The 19,589-nt window shown below is 44.8% G+C and overlaps 1 protein-coding gene across 1 annotated transcript in view; it reads right to left on the bottom strand.

The window, feature by feature from the left end:
• The window catches only part of LOC138526989 (putative E3 ubiquitin-protein ligase UBR7), a 213,777-nt gene that overhangs the window by 127,028 nt on the left and 67,160 nt on the right, over positions 1–19,589 (bottom strand). The window contains exon 6 of the mRNA XM_069637960.1: positions 10,241–10,346. Coding sequence (XP_069494061.1) covers positions 10,241–10,346 — 106 coding nt within the window. The remainder of the gene's footprint in view (positions 1–10,240; positions 10,347–19,589) is intronic.

The raw sequence follows: 19,589 nt of genomic DNA, 5'->3' as shown, positions 1-19,589 counted from the left end.
AGCAGAAGCGGGAAGGTGCAGGTGGAACAGTGAGTACGAAGTGATCAGTTGAACCGAGTGAGCGAGAGGGAGAGTAGAACGAGAGGAGGGAGTAAAGGTATGGTGGGGCAAGATCGCGAAGAGTTTTGAAGACAAGACATAGAAAGTTGAATTTGATTCGGGAGTGAAAAGAGAGCCAGTCTAGAGAGGCGAGAGAAGGGGAAATAGAATCATGAGGGGAGAGAAGGCAGAGAGCTTGGATGGTAGAATAGTAGAGGTATTTAAGGGGGGCTAGATGTGAGGCAGGAAGGCCAAAGAGGAGAGTTGAGCAGTAAAAGAGTTGAGAAAAGATTAGAGAAGAAATGTAAAGTTTAGTGGCGTGGAAGGATCGGATTTTGCGAATGTTATAGAGGTGAAAGTGATGGGCACGTGAGGTAAGAATGTGGTTAGAAAAGGAGAGGTTGGAGTCAAAGTGGAGGTCGAGGTTGCTGGCAGAGGAGGCGATGGGGAGAATAGAAGGAGGGGGAGGGAGGTTGTTGGCAGGAAGGATAAGGCTTCAGTTTTAACAGTGTTAAGGGTGAAGGACATCCAGGATTTGATAGCTGTGAGACAGGACGAGAGTTTAAGGTGGATGTCAGGGATGAAGGAAGAGAAGGAGAGAAGAGTTGAGAGTCATCAGCGTAGAAGTGGTGAGACACAACAAAGGAAGAAATGATTGGGGCTAGGAGGAAGGTATACACACCCCACATAAGGTGGGGTGTGCTGGAGTCACAAAATAAAATGCTAAAGGGACACAAAGATCCCGTCTACCCTTGGGAACTGCAGTTCTCTCAAGGTTAACAAAATAAAATTAAAAGGGGAGCCCCTAGGGTAACCCAGCAACAACAGGCACTTATTTTAAAGTGGCTATAAAAAGACACTATGGAGAGTCTAGAAAAATGACACCCATAAAAAGAGTAAAAGATTATGTGGGTGTGGAAAAAGGTTCCCACTCACAGGGGTATTAAGGAAAAACACCCCACGAGTAAAGCAAAAAGTTCGGGGGTTGACCCAGGTCGGGAAGATTTACCATTTCTATGAAAATCGTACCCAACAGGAGCCAGGGAAAACATTAGGGCAGGAGAGATGCGGTCCCTGGGCTTAAGGCCAAGGATAAGTCTTTCTGCCCTATTCTGGATTAGCTGGAGACGTTGCAGAGTGGAAGAAGGTAGATTCAGGAGGAGGCTGTTGCAATAGTCAAGCCAGAGAGAACCAGGGCTCGGGTAACTTTAAGCCTCTGGGAAAAAGTGAGAAAAGGAAGAATTCCTTTGAGAAGGAATAGCTGAAAGCGGGACTTCTAGACAATGTCATGGGTGTGAGGGAGGAAGGAGACGGAGGAGTCGAAGATGACTCCAAGGTTTCTGGCTTCAGAGGAAGGAGCAGAGGGTTGGGGGGCCCATGGAGGAAAGCCAGAGTGAAGGGAAGAAAGGGGGCGCATGGGGTCCCGATGGGAAGGATCTCAGTTTCACAGGCGTTGAGGCAGAGATCGTTAGACGTGCACCAGGACTGAATGGCTGATAAGCAGTCAGGGATGATGGAAGGTGCAAGGGGGTCAGCAGGAAGTTTGAGAAAGAGTTGAGTGCTGTCTGCATAACACAGGAAATTGGGGGTTGGGGGGGGGGGGGAGGAGATGAGGCGTGCCAGCAGAGCAAGATAGATATTAAAGAGCCAAGGGGAAAGGATAGAACCTTGGGGGACGCCACAGGTGGAAAAGGAAGTTGGAGAGGAGAAGGTGCCCAGGATGAAATTGGGACGTTCAGTGTGAGTAAAGCAGGGGCAAGGCAAGCTTGCCAAGCAGTTTACCCAGGAAGGGGGTGATGGAAATAGGGTGTAGTTAGCAGGACAGGTAAGGTCTGCCGCTGGAGATTTTTTTTGGGGGGGGGGTCGAGGGGGTGTACAAGGGAGGTCTTGAGGGGGGCAGGTAAAAGATCCAGTGGCAAAAATAATTAAATCAGCACGTGAGGGGGTAAGGATGGAGCAAGGGGAAACAGGTTTAGAAGCGACCATCATGAAGCAGAAAACTCTGGTAACTTCTTACGGTGTGATGGGGAGGAGGAAGGCGAGTGACAAGGGAGTTCCGGATGTCCTGAGATTGTGGCAAAGTGTGTGGCCATTGAGTTACAGAGGGCCGGGAAGGGAGACGGGGAGGAGGTAAACTGCATAGGCATCTTCTTTTTGTATGGTGACAGCACCTTCAGCGAGATCGACTTTGCTTACCTTTTCACTTTGTAGGTCCAGCACACACCATTTTATGTGGAGTGCTGTGGGGGGTTACCTAGTAACCCAATATCCTACATATTCATGTAACATTTTGTAAGCTTCCTCCACTAGTTTAAATGGCTGATGGCAGTTTTTCCTACCATTGTGCTTTTCTTCCGCAGGCTGAATCCTCAGCTGCAGTCTAGCACCCATGGGTGACCATTTTGTCAAAATGGCTCAGTCTTTTTTTCACCATTTTCTGTTTGAGGTCTTTCTTGGGTTTTACTCTGCATGCCAAGCCATGTTTGAGCAGTTTGTTCCTTTTGCAGGCTTCAGTCCTGAAACCCGCCTCTGGATCCAGTGTGTCTGGAAGGGCAGGAAGTAAGAGGTTCCCAAAAGGCAGAGTCGACCACTCGGAAAAACACCCGACGGAGAAACCACAAGCTTGCTGCATTCTCCTGGACCTTTGAATTGCCCGGAGAAGCCCTGCTGCTGTGCTGAAACTCCTTTTTCTGATCGACAAGAGAAGCTCCGGAAGGGACGATTTCTTCCCTTGGGTTAGTGGGTCGAACTAACCCCGAGACAAACTCCACTGGACCATCTTCCCCGACTGGCTGTAATTCTTCGCTGCTGCAGGAACAGAGTGCCAGGAGTCGAGAAATCAAGTGCAACGTCTGCAATCCAGCCATGAGCTCAAGTCAGTGCAGGACTCGGAGTGAAGGAAGCCCAAACAGTATCCAAAATCTGCAGTGGTGCCGTTTACCGCGTGCAGATACCGCAAAGTGCAGCTGACCTGAAAAGAGCATGTAGCTGCAGACTACTTCCAAATTGCTGCCGCAGGAGTCCTCAAGACGTCCTCCCCCTTGTCCCCATGACGGAGGCTCAGGAACCCAACAATTTGCAACAAGACAGAATCCAACTGGACCACTCTTCTTCAAACCAGAGGTACTGTTCAGACTTGGGGTACTTTCGCAAGTGTCTTTAGCTTTGCTCTTCTCAGTTGAACTTGCAGTAGCTACTTTTGTTAGACTTGTGGAAAGCAGAGTTGCAATCAACAGCTTGTGACCTTAGTGATTTTCTACAAAACTCTCTAACTTTGTGCAAGACTTTTATTACCTACGAAGTGCCCCAGCTCCATAGACTGTGCTTCAATTGACTTTGGCTGTCCTGGCTCCCTGCAGACTCTTCTAATCCATTGACTGATAGTTTCTGTCCCTCAGAGGTGATGACTTGTTTTTAGACTGTTATTGCTGGGAAAGGTTTTGTCTAGACTGCATTGGGAGATTTAAGTATACTCCCATGCCCTGAGAATAGATTTAACCTTTTTCCTTCCTTTAACCTTGCCTTTCTGCAACCTCTGAATCTGCAAAGTGTGCTACTGATATATAAATGCCATTACTGTCCTTGTGAATGAAGTCACCCCCGGGTGTAGGAAGTGTGTAAAAAGCATCTCTACAGAGTAGCCCCGAAACTTATGCTGATTCTTGAAGTTTTTAAAGTAAGGCTTTGAAGTATATTTCATTGTTACATATATTGCCCTTTTTAAAGGATGCTCATTTAAAATTTGATGTTAAATATTTATAACTATAAATAAATATTTATAACTGAACCCTTGAGTACAAGTGTTACTTGGCCACTTGTATTTGTGAATTTCATTGCTAAAGCTTTAAAGCTCACATTTACCCCTCTTGAGATGAGCCTGGCTGCTCAGTCACACTACCAACTTGCATAGTACAGGCCTACTGTTGGGTAAGATTTGGTGCAGTACGCTTAGGCTGCACTAGAACAACCTTGACCTCCTGGTAATAGGAACCCAACCTTTGGTATAAGTCTGTACTACACATGTTGGTAGTGTGGTTGAGCAGCCAGGCCTATCTCAAGAGGGGTCAATGTGAGCAAGAAATACTTACACTCAAGGTTCCTTGATTAAACAATTATTAATTTAATAGTCGGTTTGAATAAGCCTTATAGGTAACACACAAATACACTCCAAAATGCATACTCTTAGTTGCTCTCAAATCAGCAATTACCCATTTGGGATGGCACACAGACTTCCTACACCCTCAAGTGACTTCAATAGCTAAGACACTGTGGACATTAATATATCACTGGTACATTTAGAGCAATACTGAGTTGGGCGTCAAAGAAAAGGGCTATTAGAATAATACAAAAGGTAACAAATATTCTGTAGCATGTGAGTACTTTTGAACCCCCGATTCAAAATAAGTTGACCCTTTCCAGGACGGAAGGTAATTGTCAGAGAGAAGAGTCATTCTGGGAGCCAGGCTAGCAAGTGTTAAAGGGATGGTTCGCCTAAAATTTTTATTTCAAAAATAGATAGGCAATATTAAAAAAAATATACTAGCACTTTTTTTTAAAGTTCCTATGTAAAGTTTTGAGCTATTCAAGCTCAAAATGTGCAAAAAGCAAGCACATGGGCGCATCCATTTTGTGAAATGGATGCCCGCCGGTGCTGGCTTTTGCGGCACTAATGAAGGAAAAGCCAGCCAGCTGGAGTAAACAAAAGCTACCAATGGGTGGCTTTTCCTTCATTGGTGCTGTACGCGGAGGACGGGGACCGCAGACTACAGGCAGAAAAGCTGCAGCTGCATCTCGGTAAGTGCTATTTTTTTTTAATAAAAATAAACACTAGCTGCGTTTTTTTTTCTAAGTTTTCTGGGCTGGAGGAGCCCGGAAAACCTAGATATAAAACCGCAGCTTCAAAACGTATTTGTGTTTGCGGTAGCTTTTGAAGCGATTGCAAACAAATACAACGTTATTGTGTTTGAAAACGCTGCGGTTTTTCTTTCCAAGTTTCTCAGGCTCAGAGGAGCCTGAGACACTTGGAAAGAAAAACCGCAGCGTTTTCAAACAACGTGTTGTGTTTCTGCCTAAATCTGCTTTCCCATTTGGGGCTCTCTGGCTCCCCGGGCTCCCCACAGGGAGCCCGAGAGCCCCAAATGGGAAAGCAGATTTAGGCAGAAACACTGCAGCATTTAGCATTTCCCATTTGGGGCTCTCGGGGGCCCCCCATGGGGAGCCCGAGAGCCCCAAATGGGAAATCAGCTGTAGGCAGAAACACCGCAGCATGTAAACACAACCGTGTGCGTTTCTGCCTGGCTTGGCTTTCACTTTGGGTCTCCGGTGCTCTCCTGGGGGAGCACCGGAGACCCAAAGTGAAAGCCAAGGAAGGCAGAAAAACACGCGGTTGTGTTTGAAAACGCTGCAGTTTTTCTTTCCGAGTTTCTCAGGCTCCCCCGAGCCGGAGGAGCCTGAGAAACCTGGAAAGAAAAACGCAGCTAGTGTTTATTTTTATTTAAAAAAATAGCACTTACCGAGGCGTTTTCTTTTGGTACCAGAGATCACAGCATATTGTTGTTGGGTAGTTCTTAAGCATTCAATGTTAATGTATTCCTTTTTAGTTCAAAAAATGTGTTTGTGCTTCCTCAGTTTAACTTTTAGTCAGTCTGCTGTAAGCCGTTTTCACCTTGGGAAACGTTTGTATGCCTTTGGTACTGTTACCTTTTCAGTTTTAATAATTGTCTTTCACGAACTCTTCGCTGTACGCCGGTCCTCGTTATGTTCAATTTGCGTAATGAAAGGCATACAAACGTTTCCCAAGGCAAAACCGGCTTACAGCAGACTGACAATAAGAGGAAGCACAAATACATTTTAACTAAAAAAGAATATATTAAACATTGTTTGCTTAAGAACTACCCAACAACAATATGCTGGGATCTCTGGTACCAAAGGAAAACGACTGTTTCCTAACTAACTAAGCAGTCCATCAAGAAATCTCTTGAAGAACCATCAAAAACACACGGGGATACACGTGTTGAGAAACCTCCAATACGACCCAGCTATTCTCTCACAATATAGTGATCATCTCTTGAAAATATAAGGATACAAATTACAATACAAATTCTGAGCAAAACGATACAAATTGAAGTCCACCAAAGGTAAATATATGTATAACTGAAACCTTGAGACAGTGTTACTGTGTTACTTGTATGGACCGATTTAATCTGTACAGCTCACATTTATCCCTCTCAAGATAGGCCTGGCTGCGCAGTCACACTACCAACTTGTGTAAAACAGACCTATACCAAAAGGTGGGTTACCTAATACCAAGCAGATATGTCTTGTGTCGTCTCACACAGTGTGACTGCACCAATTCTTACCCAACACAGCGTCCAATTCTTTCGTCTCCAGACCAAGAAACCAGGGTTTGGGGCGTGTTGCTGCATCCTGAAGGCATCCACTCCGCTCTTTTCTCCCAACATACTGTGTGGGCTTGGGTAATACTTTCCTTAAGTCTGGTGTGCATCCTGTGAGGCCGAGTGAGTGATTGTGTGGTTAGGAGTTTGCCCATACCACCTGCCCAGACCTAATATAGGGAGCCTTCTCAAAAGTCCCTAAACAATTAACTCCAAAGTGCATACTTGTTTAAAGAAGATAATATCTTCTGGAACTTTGACTTTCCTGCAACTGAACCCTGCCTCAACCTGCCTACAGCTGGCACCTAGACCACTAGGCTCCCTTGTTAGGCAAGATTGTATGCAGTAACCCTGTGGGAGACTACACCGTATAGGTTTATACTACACAAGTTGGTAGAGTGACTGAGCAGCCAGACTTATTTTGAGAGGGGTAAATGTGAGCTGCAGCATCGAAATCCAAGGTTTTCTAGTAAAATGATTACTTATTGGTCATTTTTAAATAAGCCTTCTTTAAAAAGGCAATATGCAACAATCAAAATAAACTTCATACCACTTTCTCAGATTTAGAATAAGCAAGTAGCTACTCTGAGATGCTGACAATACATTTCCCAGACCCTGGGGTGACTTCAATTACTAGGCAGTGTTGGCACTCACCTTTTGGTACTTAATAAATTCTGAGGTTGTGAAAAAGGAAAAAGGTTAGGGAAGGAGAAAGGTTAACAGGTTCTCAGAGCATGTGAGCACTTTTCACTCCCAATGAAGTTTAGATTAAATCTTTCCCAGCAATGCAAGGTAAACATATGCACCACCGATGAGGGACAGTTAGAATCAAAAACAATGGGTCAGAAGAGTCTGCAGGGAGCCAGGATAGCCAAGGTCAATTTGAACAAAGTCTATGGAGCTGAGGCACTTTGTTTAGATAGCACAAAAGTCTTGCACAAAAGTCTTGCAAAGCTAGAGTTTGTAAGGAATCACGTTTGCTTGTGAGGGTCAGAGCTGAAATCAACTCTGCAAAAAGCAACTGCTGCAACTCTCAAGTGAGATAATGCAAGCTACTGACCTCCTTAGTCAGCACAGTACCTTGGGTTTGAAGAAGAGGATCCAGCTGACTTCTGTCCTGGTTGCAGAGTTGCTGATCTTGGGTTCCTGGGCCTCAGTTGTAGGGACAAGAGGGTGGACGACTGGAGGACTCCTGCACTGCAGTTCGAAGGGCGGCGGCGGCGGCTACGGGTGCTTTTCAGTTCAGCTGCACTTCGCGGTTTCAGCTATCGGCAAACAGTACCACCACATATGATGGACACTCGATGGGCTTCCCTTGCTTCTGGAGTCCAGCACTCTGGTAAGGTGACTCGGGCTTGGGTGTTCCTGCTTCGGGAGGGTCCTCGGGATCTTCCTGGAGCTCTGGTCCGGCTTAAAGACAATGTACTAGACTATGGATTTCTAAACCTGTGGCACTCAAGTTTCAGCAGCAGCAAAGTAGTACAGCCAGTTGGGGAAGGTACTCCAGCAAAGTTTTGGGGTTATAGTTGGTCCCACCAAACCAAGGGAAGAGGTTGACCGTTCCGGGGCTTCTCTAGTCGATTCAGAATTGGAGCTTCAGCACTGCAGCACGGCTTCACCAGGCAGTTAAACGGTCGAGGAGGGTACAGCAAGCTTCTCTTCAAGATTACTTTGTCGGATGTTCCAGTGGTAGACTCTGCCCAAGAAACCTTGTCTTTTTTATGCAGGTTGCTCCCATTCATGCACAGCCTAGCTGTCACTCACACAGCAGGGTGGCTGTCCTACAAGGACAGCCAGCCAGCCAAATCAGCACTGGGTGCATTCAGGTAAGCAAGGAGACCAAGGACAGGGTGTTTCGGGCACCTCCCTCGCTTCCTCCCCTGCCAGAGACACTGGAACCAGGAGGCTGGTTTCAGTACTGAAACCCGTCTAAGGCAAAACAAAGGGACCAAACATGGTTTGGCACGCAGAGTAAATCTCAAGAAGGACCTTTCCAACAAGAAATGGCGAAAAAGACAACCGTGCCCTGGGTGCCTTACTGCAGCTGCGAACGCAGCCCACGGTAAATACACTCAATGTTATTAAAAAGGAAACCGCTGCCATCAGCCTTTAATTGTAGAAAGGGTAACAAAAATGTTGCTTGAGAAACTAGACAAAGGGTGATACTAAGTAACCCCTCCAGCACCCTATTGTAAGATGGTGTTTGCTGGGTCTAGAAAGTTACACATGTTAGTAAAGTCAATTTCACTTTACTGCGCTTGGAAACAGTAGTTATCAAAGAGAAGGTATTTAAACCTGTGGGAAATTAGAAAGACTTCCCTGTGCCACTGCACTGAAGGTGCTGTGTGTCACAATGTAAAAGATAATGCCTATGGAGTTGGTCAGGCTCTAAAGTGAAAAGAAAGTCAATTAAACAGAAATGCATGAGAGAGTGGGAAAAAGGTCTCACTCTTCAGATTAAAAATTAAAAGTCCTAAAATCCAGAAAAAAGTGCTCGGGGTCTCTAAGGTAGAAGGGAATTAACACATTTCTGAGAATACTCTTATTATGAAAAGTTATTACAAAAGTATTACTTACCTTTGAAATTGCATACTGCCATGTTGAAAATATTAAAGTGATTTTCATATTGTGAATAATGCATTGTTTTTTCTAAAGTTACTTCTTGAATGTTCTAGTACTTACCTTGGTGTATATATAAAATTAAATATTTTTTATTTAACCTAGTGTGTTCGCGTGTTTCTTTGGGCTATGTGCATACTCTAAGTTCTTTGTACCACCTACAGCCCTGTTCTCCCTCTTAAGGGAAGCCTGGTTGCTCAGTCATTGCTACCAACATACTTGTGTGGTTCAGGCCTCTACCAATAGTTGGAGCCCTGTATCCAAAGTGTGACTCTTCTCCGGTCCTACCTATTTGGTGTAAATGTGTTCAACTGTTTCAATCGATTCACCTTTTCTCTACAGAAAGATGGATGGGAGTATGCTGAAAATGTTTTCTGGTTTCAAATGAACACATTTCCCCAAAATGTCATGGAGGGGTCCAGCATGAACATTAGTTTTGGGAAAATTTGTAACAAAAAAAATGTTACATGAGAATGTGGGATAAGGGGCTACTATGTAACCCCCCCCGTCCCCCAGCACACCACATAAAATGGGGTGTGCTGGACCTACAAAGGGAAAAGGTAAGTAAAGTCAATTTCACTTTACTATTCTTGGCAACTGTAGTTCACACAAGAAAAGGTATTTAAACCTTAAGAGAAATCCAAAGGACCTCAGTGACACTGCACTGAAGGTGCTGTGTCTCACCATACAAAAAGTAGATGCCTATGATGTTTGTCAGACTCCCAAAAACAGAGGCGACACAATCCAACTCAGATCAAAACACACGAAAGAGTGATACAAAAGGCTCCCTAAATGCAGGGTTAAAATTAAAAAGTCCTAAAGTCCAACAAAAGAGCTGGGGGTCTCTGATGCTGAAGGGAATTGGCACAGAAATTAGAATTCTCCAACAAAAATGTTATCCAACCATCCAGTGAATCAAAGATAATTAGCCTTAGAAGTTTGGTAAAAACTGGCAGGTGCAATTTAGCTCAGATGGGTTATTCTTCCACATTTTAGGTGGAAGGATTTTTCCAGCTTTTTTTTAAAACTCATAACTTTGCTGGCGTTTTATATTTTACACATTAAACACACACGTAAACATTCCAAGCTACTAACCAGGCATCTCCTACACACAAATAACGTTAGCAATCATTCATAATAAAAACAAATCTTCAGCTAGGCACCCAACTCGAACGGAAGTCTCCTACCTGACAGCGTTGCAGCATAGGCCCAGAGAAAATGGCAGTGATTCATGCAGGCGGGGCAAATCATCTCCTGAAAGTCGATATTCTCTTCTGGTATTGCACCCAGGTGCTGTCAACACATTTATACAATACATTAAGATAATCCCACGTATACAACTAGCAAATGGCAACAATTGTTACAATGTTATTTAATAGCTGCCTATCAAACGGGCACAATTTGTGCTTTATACTTGCTGGCAAAGACCTATGTGGGGATGGCTCTAGAAAAAAAAACTTGTAGGACAGCGGAATATTAGAACAGAGCTAGAACCCGTTCACACCATGCAGCCTTTTATAGGCCAGAACATAAACTGCACAAAAGCAAAACAAAAAAAATCGTTTTCCAAAGAGATAGGGCAACTCTTCTGTCCTAACTGGTCCCAACACAGTGTTAAATGTTAAGGAACTGTGCCACAGCGTAGTCAAATAGTTTATTTTTAGGGTCTCGCAATTTTGACAAACGGAACCAGAGAAGAAGACACCAATTTGTGAAGGATCTTCACATTTGGTTAAATGGTGAAGATGGGATGAGAACTGCTGTGGCAAACCATGTAGCCAGTGTTGTCCAATAGACAAATGTTGCCATTGAAAGCTTCCAGCTAATTTTGCCATCCATCCTCACATCCAGCCTCACATGAGCTACAGCAAGAGGTAATTTATCAGCAACAAGCCTCTACATTCACATGCTATGGAAACTTCACAGTCAATGTGTATGTGTATTGCACTGAATCCTCAGTGCAATACATTCAAACAGCAGGGATTTTATGGCTAAGATTTACAGATAGGCTTCAAGATGTGCAATCACTACTAGCAACAGAACTCTTGGCAAGTAAGCAATTTTACGCAGTGTGTATATGGAGAATTGAAGGGGGCAAGTGACTTTATGCCCGACTAGGGCAGGTAGGCTTTACGCCAGCTGTGCTCTGGATGTGAGTGACGAAATTGATGAAGTGATGCACGGAGGCAGGTTAGAAGCGAGAGAAAAAAGTCAGCTAGCAGGCAGATGAGGTAGTTTAAGATAGATACTCAGACAAGGAGGTAGGCGTTTTGATTTTTGAACAATCCATAGGGACTGTTTCTCAGATATCCAGAGGAAGACAACGGAGTGGAGCAAGAAGAGAGAAAGAGCGGAAGCGAGAGCAAGCACAGGGATGGCAAGGAGCCCCAAAGGTTGTAAAGTAGGCAGTGTGGACATTACGAGAAGGCTTGCAGTGTTGGATAGAGTAGAGTATAGATACAGTGGTGCCTTGGCACGGATAGATTTGTGAACCAGGAGAAGAAATTTACACCTGGCCCAGTTTTGCACCGCAGCCTGGTGACGATACGAGGAACAACTTGTGAAGTGGGGGAGTTCAAAGAGTCCTGTTAGTGAAGTTAATGATCTTGTCTAGAAGACGGAAAGCATAGTAGGGGGACCAAAGAGGATGCTGGCACGGTAGTCCAGTTTAGAGAAGACAAAAGTGTTAGATAAGAATTGGTGCAGTCACACAGACTACACAAGACTCATCTGCTTGGTATTAGGTAACCCACCTTTTGGTATAGGTCTGTACTACACAAGTTAGTAGTGTGACTGAGCAGCCAGGCCCATCTCAAGAGGGGTAAATATGAGCTGTAGATGAAATCAGTCTCCAAGTAGCGAAAAAAACACTGTTTTAAATAAGCATTCTTTAAAAAGGCAATTGGTTGCAACAATTCAAGTGAACTTTGAAATTATTTTCAGAATGAATATAGCTAGTGGATGATCTTTGGATATGCTGAATACACTTCTCCACGCTTAGGGGACTTCAATCACAAGGATAGGATTTGCATTTATATATCACACCAATACACTTTTGTAGACGGAGTTACAGAAAGGAAGGTTAGGGAAGTAAAAAAAGGTTAGAACAGTTTCTCAGAAAAGGTGAGGACAACTGAATCCTCCAATGAAGTCTAGATCAGCCTTTCCCAGCACTAACCGTACACAACAAGCTACAACCTACGAGGGACAAGCAATGCCAAAGTCAATGGATTTAGAAGACTGCTTTTAGGGAGCCAGGACAGCCAACGTCATTTGGACAAAGTCTATAGTTCTGATGCACTTCTTGGATAAAATTTTTGCACAAAGTTCGAGAGTTCAGAAAAATCACTTGTAGCAACACTGTTAAGCCTGTGCAAAGGGAGTTGAAATCAACTCAGAAAGTAAGCCGGTGCAAGTCTCAAGTGAGACAGCGCGACTGAAGGCAAGAACTAAGTCCCCACAAGCCAGACTCTGCAGATCCTTATTCTCGGTCCAAACGCCAATTATCTGGAACTCTCTACACCTACACATTCGCAACACTGAAAATCACCTGAAATTCAGAAAGGCCATAAAAACATGGCTCTACTCAACTCACCCCTGAACTCCACCCCCTCTCTAAACTACAATGCTGAACTTAACATCCCTATACACCAAACACAGAATTGATGCAGGCAGCGTTCGCAGCACCTCACAAACTGTCACCCCACGCACAACATCACCAACACCCGATAAATATTGTATGAAAGCCAGCAGCTCGCTGAGGCACTCCACAATGAACCTTGCACCACCTCCAACGACAGCATAAGCATCGACTCACCTGACAAACTAAATGCCCAGGCGCAACACACCTACCGGTCAAATATACCAAGGAAGCCAGCAGCATTCATTGTGGCACACTGCAATAAATCTCACCCACCCTCGCTGCCCAGAATTCACACCAGTGACCACGAATGATGAGACCATGCCATCCACACTATTGCTGAAGAAACTGGTGTGCCGTATGTGCAAACTTATGAGCAGCTTCATGCCTGGCTAGTTGCTTGCAAACCAAAAGACGGACGCCATTAGATAAAACCGTGAACATCTAAGATAATTTAGAAACACAATAAAACTACATGCACTAAGGGTTACAAAACGTACTACCTGTTGCACCTCGCCCCAAAGCTATGCAATCTTCCCTATACTAGATAGGGATTGTTAGATAAGATTTTCATTTTATGATGAATCTTCCTGACCTACGTCAACCCCCGGAACCTTTTGCTTGGACTCAGTAATTATTTTCCCTTGTGTCTAGGTGAAGAGGAATCTCCCCCCCCCCCTCTCATTTAGCATTGTACTCTTTTAATGGGTGACCTTTTTAAGTCGCTCCATAGCGTTTGGTTGGAGTGATTTTCCTATAACTTTTGGGCTAGGCTGGGTTGCCCCTATGGGCTCCCCTGTTAATTTCTCTTTCATGTATTTGGGTTAACTATGGTTCTGAAGTAGCAAAGAGGGATTTTCATCCCCCTTTACATTCCATATAGTGAGCCAGCACACCCCACCTTAAGTGGAGTGCTGGGGGATAAAATGTATCCCTTTGCTTACTCACCTTGTAAAATGCTGCTACAATTGTGAGTTTACATGAATGGCTGGTGGCAGTGGTTTTACCTCCATGACTTTTAATCTATTTCTTGCAGGCTGTTAACTCAGCCTCAGTAATGCACAGAAGGGCCACCATTTTGCTAAAATGGTGGGCTCCTTTTTTCATAATTACTTGTGTGCTTGCTGTTTCTGAAGTCTTCCCCTGCCATTCTAGGCGAGAACAACCTCTTCGGCAGGAATCCTTTGGATTCCCCACCCAGGCTCCAGTGTGTCTGAGAAGGCAGGAGGCGAAGGAGTCCAAAACTCTGCAGCCCTTTGTCTTTCACCTTGCGAGAAAGGAACCAACTCCCAGTGGGGGGCTGGTTGTCCTGATTGGACAGCCAGACCACCTCTTGTTGTACTGTAAAATGCAGGATAAGAATGCAGAAGTTGTGCTGTAGTTACTGTTAAACACTCTGAACTTGGAAGTGGCTGACAAGTGGACCACTGGAGCTGAACCCGAAGAGGAAGATGAAGGACAGCTGCATCGATTTTCAGCGACCGGACAGCTCGCTGTGTAACCGGAGCATGCTGTTAACCTTCCTTTCAAGCGACCTGGGGACCCAGACCCCTGCGAGACCCACTAGACTCACGAGGACCTGCATTTTGAGCCATCCCTTGACGTGCTGCGACCTTGCCGGGCTGCAATACCCAAATACCCTGGGACCTCGAGCCATAAATGTGCAGAAAGTCAAGACCCTGGGCACCTATATGGAGAAAGTCTTGAAAGTGAGGCACATGTTACAGCCATTTCTACCAACACCAACTACCATTTAAAAGGTACTTAGACAAGTAGCCCCGCTAATATCGGTGGAAAACCGTATAAAACTTGTAAGAGCAGTGATTCGGCCACGCGTGGACTATTGTAATGCCTTACTAGGAGGAGCCAGTAAGGCCAATATTGAACAATTGCAGAAAATACAAAATGCAGCGGTACAAATCATCTTCCAGATGAAGTTTTGAACCAACTAGCGCTGCAAGAAAAAAACTCCACTGGCTCCCGGTGGCAGCTAGCATTCAATTTAAACTGCTTACTACATGTCAAATGTATCTTCGGCAATGCTCCCTTATATTTGAAGAAGATCAATACCTATCAACCGAGCAGATGCTTAAGATCAATGGAGGGCTCCCTGTTGGTATTGCCACAGACAAAAAGATCCCGAGGACTGGGGCGGGCCTTCCATGTTCGGGGCGCACAAGCCTGGAATACCTTACCACCTAGGATACGTAAGATTGAAGATCATCTTCTCTTTCGCAAACAGTTAGACAATCTTGTGAAGTTAGGATAAAATCTCTAGTTCCCCCGGCTACTTATGTCTTTCGGCGCCTGGTTGCCTGCGGGCTTTGGCGCCTTATAAATCTGAATAACATAACATTAGGCGGTGCACTGTCTTCCAAAGTCTGAATCGCGCTGAAATGTTGGTGGCATCCTGCTGGATCTCCAGAGACTACATTTGAATCCTTGAAGTCCCCTTACCAGAGTGCTGGGCCAGATTAGCGACGAGAATCCGACCAGCGATATTCAGTCTTCTCCTGGCTCCTGAAAAGGGCGCCAAAACCACAGAACCACATCCAGCCACGAAGAAACCCCTGCCGCTGATCACGGCTTTGAATTCCCTTCCAGTGTCAGGTCTTCACGACAAGGAATTCATGGACCAGGTTTTTGGTTGCAGATCCTGAAGACGTCCTGCTGCAAATGTTCTGTGCTGAGGTATTGTGTTGGCTGGGGTATTACTTACCTGAAACCTTTTGCGATTCCTGTGAAGCTTTAGGGGCTATTCCTGTGATTGGGAGTCCTCTCATCCAGTTCACCCAGGCCCAATGCTGGAATCCCTCTAGGGCATCTTCTCTGAAGTCCCAGGACCCTAACTAACAAAGTAAAATACAATTGTTTTGAAGATACTTCCTCAGGAACTCTAACTTTTCCTGCAACTGAACCCCATCTCAACCTGCCCACAGCTGGCCCCTAGACCACTAGGGTCCCTCTTCTGACTCACCCCAAGAGAACTCATGCAATAGACTAGGGAAGGACTGGATAAGAAAAGGATTCATTCATGAAAAGTATAACAAGTGTTAAAAAGTTACTTGTGAAAGAGTTGGTTGGTAACTGTCTGAAATGTGAGCAGTTACTAAACTTCATACTATCCTTTGAATGTGTTTTTGCCATATAAGGTTATCTTACTCACCTGTGAATTGGTCCCCCACGTCCCAAAAGTTAATTCTGTTGGCTTCACTTTATTTCGGTTAGGATATAAATATATAAGATCAGCTGGGTTGGGAGTCCCCTGGCCCGTTTAGCCTGTCTAAATAAACCTGCCTTGGGTTTAACATACCTTTACTTATTCAGAATGGCACACAGCTATTAATGTGGGTTTAGCCGACTTTGGTCTACCTGGTGCAATACTAAACTAGTGTAAAGAGTTCTTGCTTACCTTAGTCTGTGTTCCACTGATCTGAAAAGCAACTTTAATACATTTTTTTTTAAATTTATTTGGTTTTGTATAGCGCTGATCGGCCCTGGGGCATCGTAGCGCTTGTTACAGAATGCTTGTTGATTACATAGATTAGTTACATACAGGCTGTGCCATGCTCTTGGTCTGCTTACATAATGGTGCAGAGGTAAGAGGCAGGTTACATGTTGGTTAGACGGTTACAGTTAATCATGGTCAGAGTTCAGTTTAGGTACATTTGTAGGTGCAGCATAATTAGTTAAACAGTTTTGTTTTAAGCATTTTTCTGAACACAGTATAGGATTTCTCATTTCTTAGTGCTGTAGGGAGTGCGTTCCAGTTCTTTGGGGCTAGATATTGGAAGCTGGTGCCACCCGCTTTAGGTCTTACTCACCTAGTATAACTGAGGGTCATCCTTAATGTAGTTATAGGTTCATACTGTTCCATGAATTTTTGTTTCACTATTCAGAAAAGTATCCTGGTAACAGGGTTGGTTTACTAAGTGATTTCTTAACCGAATGTTAGGGAAGATCTCTTTACTGCACCTTTCCTTCCATCTTTATGGAACCCCCACACTTTGTTGCTTTTATTTTTTAATCTGACCTGTACTTTTTGCAGTGCAGTGAAGTCTTCACTACACTGCCTTTGGGGAAACTGACATCCTTTGGGCTGTCAGTACTGGGAAACAGTACAATGCAGCTTACACTGTAGTACATTTTTGTTTTGCCCTAGACTCACTAGGGGATTTTTGGTTACTCTAGGTGTGCTAAAAGGACAAGTTGGTGGCAGCAGTGGCTTTTCCCCACTTTTTTGGGACTTGTTTCAGCCTTAACACGTTCACGTTTGGCTACTAACTGTGGCTACCGGTCTAACATGGCAGTGCCACGAGATTTTTCGCTGGTCCTTTTGCCATCTTGTTCTTTAGCCATCTTCCTGGCCCGAGATCGGTATAAGGACTTCCAGTGCCAGGGACAGCAGAAGCTTTTAGCGGGCAACTGGAGGGCAGTGTGTGTTTGCATACAGGATGTGGGCTGGGACTGTCTGGTCCCAATCCACAAACTGGTTTCAGTGTGTCTGAGTGGTATGCATAAATGTTCCAGCCAGTGGTCCCGATTGGACATTGCTGGGATGTGTATGAGGGCTAGTCCTGTCATTGGCTAGTGAGAGCAGCTGCTCTTAATTGGCTTTTTGGATAAGAAAATGACCCCTGCACCCATTCCTCACAGATCCTGGAGTAACCTGAAGGAGCCAAGTATCCTATTCAGCTGTGAGACCTGCGAAGAGACCCGACTGAAGCTGAAGGACTGAAGGAGCCCTGGCAACCAACTTCTGCTGCTGTCCTGGAGGAGCCCTGCGAAGGAGCTGCGACCCTCGGAATCGAGGGACCATCCATTCCAGGTGTCTGCTCAGTACCCTGCAATGAAGAGCCTTTTGAAGTGTCCCGGGATCGTCCTGTGGCTGACCAGCTCTGAATGTGCGCTACTGTGCTGCCGGCATCACCGTTCAGAGTTCGGACCTGGAACGTGGGGGATCCTCAGCAGGCCCTACGAGACTAACCTCTGCGAAATGTTGGCGCCCTAGCATCAAGGGAACCAGAGATAGGAGAAGTCAGACTGTGGCAGTGGAGTCCATGCATCAGCGTGCTGCAGAGACCACAGTCGGGAAATCGCTTACCTGACCAGAGTCCAGTCCTGCATCACGTTTTACTGCATTATTCAATCAAGAATCCTTGCAACAGTAAAAGACACCAACTGGAGATCAGCTAGAACCTGCAAATCGAGGAGTGCGACGTTTGGCAGGAAAAGCAAACTTGGACCCTCTTCCTTTGTCCTGCCAAGTCTAGGAGCACCGGGGCGGGTGGGAATAATTTACAGAGCTTCTTCCCTACCACTATACTCCCATTATAAGTCAATGGGCTTTATAATAAACCTTTATTCTAAACATGTTTGGCTTTGCCATTGCTTGCGCAAGACTTCTGAAAGTTAGGGCTACTTCTGCTGGCTAGTTTTAACTTGTACTCTAACCATAAGAACCCTTCACTGGACTCCAGAGATACTAGCTACATTATTTACTGCTCCAAATATTCTGTGGAACTTCAACCTGAAATATTGGGCCAAAGACTGACAACTTAGGGCTGGACAATTTAAATTAGGGATCATTCTCTGTGGACCTTAAGTGCACAATACTAATCTTACCTTTCCTTTGCAGGAGTTTGTGATGTGTTATGCCCTATAAATGAATGTACATATTTGTATCAGTGTTGTGTGATAACTCTACTTTCTAGGGCTCATTTTCCTATAGTGTGTTTTGGCCAATAAATTATAACTGTATGTGTATACATTGTGTCAAAGTGTAATTTGTGATTCCCATTGTGTTAATTCATTGTGGACTCTTTACAAGCTCACTACCTCTGAAGAACTTAGCCTAGACCGCTTGTCACCTCTACCTGAACTAGTTGGGCTACACCTCCCCAGAATTGACCCAGTCACCATATAGGTTGGCCTCCTATACATCTGTCCACCAGCCAGAGTATAGAAAAATCAGTCCTAATAAGTGTCACTGCATAACTGACAGGGTATACTACCCTTGAATTACTGCAAGTAATATAAAAAGAAACTTGTGGTTTTACTGCCCCCTGAATAGGTGTGTTCTATTCAAAATGTGTATGATTAGGTCTGAATTGCCTAGACATACTGTTAGTTATTCTGAACAAGGTCTATGCTTTGGTCTGTGTAACTTAAGCATTGTGTTTTTATAACGTGTACGACTAGGTTTATGTTAAAGGTATTTATATATCGCACACCGTCACCAGCGGAGTTGGTCTCCAAGCGCTCAGGCGGATCTGTAACAAGAGGGCAGGGGGTTAGGTTAGTCGGGTGACGAGGGAGAGAGGAAAGCGAGAAGAGTAGTGTGCAGTTGGCTGCTTCAGTGTGCACTGTGCGCTGAACTTTGGTGTAAGTACCAAATCGGAACAAGGCCTTGTGTGCTGTTGATGCAGATTGTGTGTTTGTTGTTGTTGCAGTGTGGTGAAGTGTATGCGGTTTGTTGGGCGAGAGATGGTTCTGTGAGTTTTCGGGTGAATCAGGTAAGCAGAGATTTGGAGTTAGGTTAGTGAGTTGTATATCCTGGTTCTAGCCGATCTTGTTATATTTAAGTGGCATTCCTATTGGTATTCTTAGTAGCTGGTTACGTTTCTTAGTAATCAGGTTGTTAGATTAGATGTTACGGTGCATTCCTAGTTCTATTGTAGGGATCTTGGGTTGGTGGGGCTGGTTAGGTCTAGTCTTGCCCTTATGGTGTTGGTGCTGTGGATAGGCCGCCCCCTGTACTCCCTCGCCATCTATATTGAAGGTGGTCTGCTGGGCTTGGGCCTAATTTGGGCACAGGGTACCATTGGTGAATAGTCTTTGATCTTGTGTCTTGGTCTAACATTGTAGTCTGTCATTAGTGTCCCGTTTTGGCTAAC

Source organism: Ambystoma mexicanum, chromosome 14, assembly GCF_040938575.1.
Source record: "Ambystoma mexicanum isolate Mex_15411 chromosome 14, UKY_AmexF1_1, whole genome shotgun sequence".
NCBI lineage: Eukaryota > Metazoa > Chordata > Amphibia > Caudata > Ambystomatidae > Ambystoma > Ambystoma mexicanum.
This window is presented reverse-complemented; position numbering and strand designations above follow the sequence as displayed.